This window comes from Miscanthus floridulus, chromosome 6 (genome assembly GCF_019320115.1).
Source record: "Miscanthus floridulus cultivar M001 chromosome 6, ASM1932011v1, whole genome shotgun sequence".
NCBI lineage: Eukaryota > Viridiplantae > Streptophyta > Magnoliopsida > Poales > Poaceae > Miscanthus > Miscanthus floridulus.
In genome coordinates this window covers 30070114-30080471 of record NC_089585.1, presented here as the reverse complement: position 1 = coordinate 30080471, position 10358 = coordinate 30070114, and the positions used below count along the sequence as shown (strand labels likewise).

Below are 10358 nucleotides of genomic sequence, written 5' to 3'. Positions count from 1 at the left end.
ACTATGTACCCTTATTTCGTACATGTTCTCATATGCCATTTCTTATGCTTGTTGTTCGCTTCAATTACCTAAGGCATGTTAGGTTTAGTTCAGGACCTCTGTACCCTAGTTCGGTACATGTTCTCACATGCCATTTCATGTGTTTTGTGTGTTGAATTATATAATGCCCTACTTCGTTAGGTTTTATTTGCAGCACGTGATCACATTTCACTACGTCCACAATATTAAACTGAATATTATGACCACAAATAATGAAAACAACTACATAATGAAAAGTCCAATACTATGACACATTAAACAACACAATAATACTAGAAGTACGTGTCGACAAACTAAATAACATAGTACATGACCTAAGCATGCCCATACTTAAAGTGCATTACATGACAACACAATGAAAAGTCCAACAGTAGACAACATTGTTCATGAATAAAACATAGAACTAGCAAGTAATGGAGACAATGAGTGCAACGAGGCCACTTTCCCTTCCTTAGGGCATCAGGATTCTCCTCCATCGCTGCTTTCGCTCGGCGTGCACGCTCAAGCTTCTTCTCCCTCTCCTCTCTGTACGTAGCAACACGCCTCATTTCCTCCTCTTCCTTGTGCTCCTTTTTTGCAGCCTCCTCTCTGTGTCTCTTCTCCATCATCTCCTTGTCCTCTGTCTCCCACCGCAATAGTTTCTACATCCATTCCTTGTCTTCAGGCTTGATCTCAATGTCGATCCACTGCTCAAAATCATAGAGCGGTGGAGGGGTCTGCAAAAAATACAATTGTTACAAAACAAAAAAAATCATGCAAGATGTCATATGACACAAACATCAATTCCTCACCATCTTGTTAATGCGGCGCTGATGAATTGTAGGCTCAAACGCAAAATTAGAACACATCCAATACATCTGCCTATACGTGTCCTCTTCATCGGACTTGGCTACCTTACAAGGATCGCCGCAAAAGCACATGGGCACTGGAACACCACTAGACAGAGGCAATGGGTCGAAGGCATTTTTGGTCATCCGGACATAACTACAATTTAGCCATTTTTATTCTAAGAACCGAAAGCAATTAACATTAAACCCTACACTTAGGGTTTCCTATTTGATCCACAACAATGAACCCATATCATAACAACGTGCGCTGAGGTTATCTTAGTTTGGTAGCTTTTCCACACCTTGGCATCCTACGGTTGTATAATATAAATATTAAAATTGCATGAAACCCTAAGTAATGACGATTCTTAAGTTGAAAAATCCGACTAATATATACCGAATCGATTTGAAAAAAAAACTAGGTGGGAGCGATGATACCTTGCTCTCGAAGATCTATGGATCAAATCAAAATTTCCAAGGTCCAATATGCTGATTCGTGAGGTAGGGCAAAGTGAGGAGAGAAAAACCCGAGAGTGAGGAGAAAGAAGAGGAGGAAGGCTCGGATAGGAAGGTTGGGCGCCGGGTTAAAACACCACCTCGGCGCCGTTCTCGGCGCCGTTCTCAGCGCCAATAACCAACCACGGCGCCAAGCTCAGCATCAAGATCTACGGCGCCAAGCTCGGTGCCAATAACCACGGCGCCAAGATCTACGGCGCCAATCTCTACGGCGCCAAGGTGCCTGCCAAGTCACTGCCACGTCTGCCTCGAGCTCAAGACCTAGGCGCCAAAATCTATGGCGCCAAGACGTGTAAGCTCGGCGCCACCAACGATGGCGCCAAACTAAGGGTTTAGATTTTGAAAGCATACCTCCAGGGGTATATTTGTGAAAAACTTTCAAAAAAGGGCTAAAAACAAAAAAATTGGTACCCCACCCCCTCAGTATTGTATTGTTTCTTGCATTCATCCCTTGTAAACTTGCATCATTTGATTCTCCTGCAGGACTTCCTCTGAGATGTAAGAGTGTAATCTGTAGTTACATGGGTAGATTAACATATACATGTACGGATGTACCGTACCGAAAGATTAACATGTGCTGGAAGTAGTTTCCTATACTTCAAGAGAATGAGAGATACAGACCCTTTCGAGCTAAATGCAATGACATAGTTAACCTAGTTTTTTCCCCTTTCCTTTCATTTTGGTGGGTTCCGGCCCTTTTTCCATGTATAGTGTCCCTCCGTTGTAAAGGATCTCACCGTCTCCACGTTCGCCATGATCGAGAGGACCGTCTAATATTCTTTTTCACTTTGTACTAACTGTGGTCACATAACACTAAACAGCTAACGAGCAAAAACTTTTTTGTCGTTCGATTGATTCGATTCAACCACTTAAGGAAAGGTAATGTGTTTCTTAAGTGACTTTTCTGTGAAAGTATGGCAAAGTGCTGGGTGTACCGTGTACAGTTGTATCAATTGGCACAGCCCAGAGCAGTGAAAAACTTTAAGCCGGAGATTCGGTTGCTGAACACTTATCTGGTGTGGTAACGAGATCGAAAATGTTTTGTTTCTTTCATTTACTGGATAGAAGATGCTGGGTTAAATCTTCTGTGCAGAACTGTAAATTATGCACCGGACATGAACATGAACATGAACATTTTCTGAACCGCGATCTCAAGACGGAGATGATGTTGCCGTCATGGAATAATTTTCTCCTACCTCTTCTTCATTTTATCGTGGTTATATCTAACCACGATGAAGTACCATGGAGAATAAGTTACAGATCAGTCTACCTCATTTTCTTGGGTGGAAGAAAGAAACAGGAAGACACAAGAAAGAAGAAGTTTCTGAACTCTGAACTCTGTCCTTTGCCTACAGGAATGTTGGCAGTTATTCGTCGGGCATCAGTTCATAGGCCTTTTGCCGAGTTTTTTTTCTTATGCGGTCATCCATACGAAGCGTCATTCAGGTTTAAATTTGAGATTTGGAGCTATACAAAGTGTGGATACAATATAGATAAAGATCAGTTTCTGGATACACGTAGTGTATTCCAGAGTGTTTATAATGTAGTGATGTACTTAATTCTTCATAAAAAAAAGGTATGTTTCATGGTGCTTGAAACATGTCCGCGCTAAAAATGCCACGACCGAAAGTTGCGCCAAACTCCAAGATTAGTCATGGACTCATGGTCGATGCCCTCACCACGTAGGCGGCGCATTGGTGTTGTAGATTGCAGACATGTCACCGACTCACCGTTGGTGCCATGGTGCTTGAACCATGTCTGCGCTAAAAATGCCATGACCGAAAGTTGCGCCAAACTCTAAGATTAGTCATGGACTCATGGTCCATGTCCTCACCACGTAGGCGGTGCATTGGTCCTGTAGATTGCAGACATGTCACAGTTGGTGTTAGCGCCGTCAAACTGATGTTGTCCTGCTGCACACTAGCCGATGCTAAGCAGAGTTAAGCCGCTGCCATCACCATGTAGGCATTGTACTGGCCTTGTAGATTGCAGACATGTCGTCATTAGTGCTAGCGCCGTCAAACTGACAGTACTGTCCCCCGTTGCACTAGCCGCTGCCTAGCAAAGGTAGGCGCCACAGTCCATGCTAGCAACCAAACCAAGCCACCGTGCCTGGAGCAAGGCCAGGCTGCTGAACCGCCACGCCAACCACCGCCGGACCGAGGTAGCCGTGAGCGCCGTGGTTTTGTTGTAGAACATCTATGAACTATTGCATAGTTGCATTTGAGTCGTTTTTTTTACCAATGTGATTCGTTGCCTACCCATGTACGCAGTTGAAGAGCTCACAACTCGATTGTCCATGATCTTTACTTCTTTGAAAAGGAAGCAGCGTAACACATTTGTTTAGTGGATACACGCACAATCAATTCAAGCCACCACAAATCCACAAGGACCGCGTTACAGCGTGACCCGTCGCGCCACCCCTCCGTGCGCCGCGACAAGCAGCGCGCCACCCCTCCGTGAGCCCCGGCATTGCTTGATCGGATTCGGACCAGACGTAAGCAAGCTGAGGTAAGAGATTTATCTTTTTTTTTAACACTTTTTTAAACTATTATCAAATATGATACTGTTTTTTTTTTTCAAAACTAACACTTTTGGCCGCGTCTATTCGCATGGCACGGCGAAATCACGTTGCCGCGTCATGCATAGGGCGCGATAGGAGCGGCGATGTGGCAGCGACCAGAATCGCTGAACGCTGACGTGTGCCCGAGTGCGCGGCACTGACGCGCCACGGCGATGGCGCGGCAAACAGCCTCTATACTTCGCGGGAGGTGCAGCAGGCCTCGCAATGATTAATGGCTATAGCCCTGGCCTGACATCGCTGGCAACAACACGGGCCCACGGCCCGTCGGCACCTGCCAAAAAAACTGAAATTGACAAAAAATGAATTGACGAATAGACTATGAAAACTAAAGTAGACACAATGAAAAAAATTCCAAAGAAAACTAAAACTAAAAGTACAATAAACTAGAATTGATAATGACAACAAATAATGAAAACTAAAATTGACAAATAAGTTGCTATACACTTAATACATGAGTTGCTATACGCTTAATACATAAGTTGCTACATGTTTGGTAGTATATATAATTTGTTGGAAGGTTAATATATATAGGTTGTTACACGCTTAATACATAAATAGCTATTACATATATAACATAAATTGCCAGGTACATCCAAACTATTTTGAAACACATGCATCTAGTCTTATTTCATAGATCTCATCACAAGGGGCTCAATAGTACAAACCAGTGAAAAAACCAAAACTGAAATTACCAGTGACTAAAAAAGAAATTAACAACCAGAAAATAAAACAAATAATTGAGAAAAAAAGAATTAAGTTATTATATAACTAATATGTAGGATTTATGAATGCATTCAAACTAAAAGGGTGACTAAGAACTAAAACTAAAAACACTAAACAAACATGACAGAAAACTAAAACTAAAAAACTAAAAAAAAAAAACTTGACTGAAAACTGAAACCGTGAGGCAAATTCTTGTGGCAACTTATGTGTGCAATAGCTATACTTTTGTAAAAACTTATACATTGTAGGCAATGTTTTAAGGATGGCTGGTCGAGCCTGGACGCTTGAGGACTGTCCAGGACGTCCAGGACGATTAGTCGTCGTCCAGGACGATTAATCGACCCTGGACGAGTCCCCTAGTCGTCCCGGTCGTCCCCTACATATGGGGACTGATATATACCATATATATATATATATATTATATAGTTATATATACAGTATAAAATATATACCATATATATATATATATACACACACACTAGTATACTACATGTTCTAGGCTCTACTTCTCTAGATAGATAGGTCAGCTGGCCACTTACCTGGCTGCTGCAGAGCCCTTTCTTGTCTTGTTGGCTGCTACTGTCAAACTAAAATTATAGAAAAATAAAGCACATTAACAAAGGCAATTAGGTGAAAGGCAATGAAGTGATCAACAAAGTAAATTAACACAGTAAAGCACATAATTTAAACCAGTCCAGAACTGCATAGTGTATAGTGGCACACTGCCACTACCATAGTGCATACTGCATAGTGCATACATCAAGTCCAGTACATAAATAGGAAAAATGGCTAATGATAAGAACTACTCAAGTAAATCAGCATCTAGACGAAAGCCTCCTCCATCTCCACGGGTGTCTTCATCCTCCTCCATTGGTACCACAGGATCAGATGCATGTTGATCTTCTTGGGCATCATGGCCACTATCATCTTCTTCCCCTCCAGATATATCTGGTGCTGCAGACGTCCTCCTAGGACGCTTCTTGTTCCTAGTATAAATCTTCTGGACATTGGCTGCAGCACGGGTAGCTGCAGCCCTATGCAAGTTATGACTCCTTAGATTCTCAGATGCACCAATAACTTCATCCACAACAGCCCAAGGCACCTCCTCAGAATTCTCATCCACCCATTCACTATCCCACTAAAACTCTTCTAGCAAGAGAGGGTTGCTCCTCTTTCCTTGGCAACCAAGTTCTCGAATTTTTTGAAACCTGTTTGTCATCTTTTTGTTGTAACTGACATAAACCAATTTGTTTAACCTCTTGTGCTCTAATCTATTCCTCTTTTTGGTGTGGATCTGCAGAAAAAAAAATTAACATGAGAACATCACATTGATCTACAATTTGCAACAACACTAACACTCTAGCAATGATACTTACACTAGAGAATTCACTCTAGCTACGCTCACAACCTGATGCTGAGCAGCAAAGACTGATTATTTTCTTTGCTAAACATTGTAGTTCAAATGTATGGCCACCATAGGAACACCACCACTGAACTGAAACACAATTAGACTACAATCAGCACATAGGCAAATAGAATCAGCACAATAGAAGGAAAGAAAATGTTCTAAACTTACTAAGGTTCTTTTTCTCTCTGTCCCTTATAGCTAAAGGCATTGAGAAGCCTTCACCTTCGGATTGTTCATAGTCATCAGCTTGCTGCGAAATCTTGGTTGACACATCGTCATCAGTCTCCATTTTCCATAGAACTTGATTGAACATGCCTCTTAACCTTCCAGCTTGTCTCTTGTCTTTCTCCCTTATGGCAAAGAACTTGCTTGGATTCAAGAAAAGGGCTGCCCCATATAGCTTTTGCTCCATTTGGGTTTCCCACCTCTTATCATATAACACCATTACCTCGGCAAGTAAATCGGGTTTATCTTTTAGAGATTCTTTTATGGTGTTTTTTGCAACATCCATAGCTGCAGTGATCTCAGGAGCTGTTGGTGTCTCATCTCCATCTACAATCCGTAGAGCAATGAGAAGTGGCTGTGAAGCTTTCAAGCAATATTCCAATTTAGTCCAAAATGGCGCAGACAAGATAATATCCTCAACTCGTTTGCCTTCAGTAGACAAAGACAGGGGATTATTGTGCCATTCCTCGCTGACAACTAAAGCTCTCAAGCCATTCTTATTTTTATACATACTTGCCAAAGTGAGATAAGAGGTAGCAAACTGAGTCACAACTGGCCTCACAAGATCCCCACCTATTTGTTGTTTCATTAGATTAAGTATCCTCCCATGCTTATATAGAAATCTGCTCACCTTCTTTGCTGAATTTATGACAGTGTTCAACTCCTTAATCTCTCCAATGTCTTGCAGCAGCAAATTCAGGCAATGGGCAGCACAAGGTGTCCAAAACAAGTGTGGGATCTTGTCCATTAAAATCCTTCCCGCTGCCTTGAAGTTGGACCCATTGTCTGTGACAACCTGCACCACGTATTCCCTTCTAATCTTGTCAATTTGCTTCTCCAACAAATCTGCTAGCATATCCTTATCAGCTACCTCACTTGATGCATCCACTGAACCTAGGAAGAAGGTCCCTACTGGACTGTTTGCAAGAAAAATGATTAGATGACGATGGCTAGTATCTGTCCAACCATCAGACATGAGAGTGCAACCATACTCTTTCCAAGCTTCCTCATGCTTCTTTCTCAGTTCTGTTGTCTTCTTGACAGCCCTTTCTAACAATGGCTCCCTAATTTCATGCATGGATGGTGAGCGGTACCCAGGTCCATACTGTCCAATTGATTCAAGCATAATCTCCTAGCTTCTTGAGTTAATGACATTGAATGGTATATGATTTTCATAAAAGAAATCAGCTACATGGTCATCAACAACTTGTTTGGTCTCTTTCTTTGTGCAATGCTCTAGAGTAGGCTGAGAAGTCTTGAATTTGTGCCTTTCTGAAACTACCTCTTCTGGTGTCTTCCGAAGCATGGCAACAACTGACTTGGTGTTCTTTTGATTTGCTGGTTTAGATGAACCAGCAGCAGCCATATAGGCAGCGATGGAAGCTTGAGCTATTTTCTTCTTTTCTTGTGCTTGCTTCTGCTTGGTCTTTGTCCTAGAACTAGGCACTTTCTCTGGTTCAACTTCAGTAACTTCATCACCTTCATCCTCTTCAGAATCTTGTTGAACTTCAGGAACTACCACAACTGCAGACCTTGTATGCTTCTTGATGTAAGCATCCATCTCTCTAGCAATAATCTCAGGGCAACTTCCACATTTAATTGCATCACCATAACTTCTAGCAAGGTGCTGTTTGAACCTACTGATTCCTGATGGAGTTATCTTCTTACAAAAAATACATTGCACACTGTCCTTCTTTGCAATATCTGGCCACCACCCATACTTCCATCTAGGGTCTCAAGATTTGGCCTTCCTCTTGGGATCTTTGGCTTCAGCAGCCATTTCTAGGAGGTAGTTTTGCTATGGCCTTCTCAATAAGAAATGCAACATCTAGAGCAGCTGAGGATGCTGAACCAGAAATAGCTGAGCCTGAGGCAACTAAGGAGGCTAGAGCAGAACCAACTTCTCCTTGAACGGCTTTAGGCATGTACACTTCCACTGCACGCTGCCACTGTCGATCCAGATCTACACAAGTATATAGAGAAAGAGAGCATAAGCTTCAAGCACAGGTAGAGCATCAAGCTTGAACTGAGGAGGTGATGACTGATGACTGACCTAAGGAGGAGGAACTCATCTTCATCATGCAGTCCTCCTACCTTGCATAGTTGGACCTGTGCACCCTGCTGGATCTGCAGGCCTATGCGCCTGCAGTAGTAGCCGCAAGGAAGAGGGAGAGCAGCTAGAAGGGAGGGAGGAGAGGGAGCAGCTGGGAACTAGAAGGGAGGAGAGGAGAGGGAGCTACAGAACTACAGCAATGGAGGCGGCGGCTGCTGCTGGATGGGAGAGGTGAGATGAGTGAGTGTGTTCTGCTGACTTCTGAGTGAGTGAGAGGCTGAGGGAGTGAGGGGTAGGAAAGAAGAGAAACCCTAATGGGCTTGGGCCAAAATATAAGACAACTAGATAGGCCCAACTCTGAGATGTAGCCCACTCTCTGGCTGGATGCCCACATAGCCTGGACAAACAATTAATCATGACTGGACGACGACTAATTCGGACGTCCAATTTCCTAGACGGTATGGCCAAGTCGGAGGCCCTGGTCGAGTAGCTCCAACCGTCCAGGACAATTAGTCAGCGATTAATCGGACGTCTTGAAAACATTGATTGTAGGTGAGGCAACTAATATGCTGGATTTAGGAAGACATTCGAGCCCAAAAGGGTGACTGAAATCTGAAACTAAAAAAAGACTAAAAAATGAAACAAAGAAAAAACGAAACAAAAAATAACTACCAATTACGAAAAACATTTGAACCTGAAACTAAAACTGAAGCACATAAATAAAAACATGACTGAACAGACCATGTACAGAAGAACATTTTTATGCGGTTCTGAAACTACCTCTGCTATAGGATTTCATTTGCGTGGCGGTGACTTTTTTGAATGGAGGCGGACACCAATTTTGCCCGCCTCCATTATCCAGTCGCCAGGGCAGCCCCCTGAGCGGCCGCCTCAGTTAAGGTTTAATGGAGGCGGTCGCCTTAAAGCGACCACCTCGGTTAATCAGCAATTAACCGAGGTGGTTGGCTTACAACAACCGTCTCTGTTAATCCATTAACCGAGATGGCCGTTGTAAAACAACCACCTTCATTAATATGCGATTAACGGAGGCGGTTTTCCTTACAATGCCTGCCTCTGTTATTGCTGTGGCTATAAATGCACCCAGCCGCCACCCCCTTTCTTCTTCCTCGCGGCTCCTCTTCTAATTTTTAGGGTTTTGAGCTGCAAAAACCTAAAAATTGTGCAAAATCTAGGGGGAGAAGTTTTGCTCTTGTTTTATTGAAGGAGGACACCGCAAAAGGTAGATACACACGCTCTCCAAACCTCATTTCTCGCTCTTCTTTGTCATTTGGGGCTCTAGAACTAGATCTAGATTTGGATCCATCTTTTCATGGAGGAGAGAAAACCGCTATTTCTTTAGCTCTAGATCTATTCTCTTCTCTAGCGGCTATTTCTTTGTAATAATGCTTTTTGTTGCTGCTTGTGGAATAAGGTTTGCAGGTATGGACAATAGGTCCGAATGGATGTACCAGACGAAGAGAATGGAACCACAGTACCTGGTTCATGTGAGGAAGTTTGTTGCGGCTATGAAAGCTCACCGTGAGAGTCTGAATTGGAGGACAACCATATGTCTATGTTCTCACTGTATGAATATGAGAGCCCACACAGATAGCGAGGTGCAATCTCACTTGATTAGGTTTGGTTTCATCAAGGATTACACGGTCTAGACTTTTCACGGCGAAAAAGTAGATGCGATTGGCGGTGCATCTAGGAGGAAACTCATCATCGTCGACAACGGTCAATGTAGACCATGTAGGACAACAACCCGCCTCCCCATCATCAACAACAGCAGCCAGCGACGACAATGCTCAGTGATTACATCATGATAGAGGATTTATTCCAAGACATGGCTACTGACAATGATAGTGGTGGGGATGGTGTTGAGGAGGCTATTGTGAGGGACCCAAAGGGTGCGGAGCTTTTGGAGGAAATAGCTAACCGACTCAACAAAGATGACATTCTATTTGGGAGCCCGAGGTGGCT

At 43.1% G+C, this 10358-nt stretch overlaps 1 protein-coding gene across 1 annotated transcript; it reads right to left on the bottom strand.

The window, feature by feature from the left end:
- Nucleotides 1-6227: 6227 nt before the first annotated feature.
- On the bottom strand, nt 6228-7883 carry LOC136460437 (uncharacterized). The gene is made up of 2 exons (XM_066460132.1): nt 7605-7883; nt 6228-7427 (listed from the first exon to the last, which is right to left on the bottom strand). Exons 1-2 carry the CDS (start codon nt 7881-7883, stop codon nt 6228-6230), a joined length of 1479 nt encoding a protein of 492 aa, XP_066316229.1.
- Nucleotides 7884-10358: the final 2475 nt, after the last annotated feature.

Coding starts and splice junctions, on each gene's coding strand:
- LOC136460437 (XM_066460132.1), bottom strand. CDS start 7,883: ATGGATGCTTACATCAAGAAGCATACAAGGTCTGCAGTTGTGGTAGTT. Junction 7,428..7,604: donor TTCGGAAGACACCAGAAGAG/GTAGTTTCAGAA, acceptor TCAATTGGACAG/TATGGACCTGGGTACCGCTC.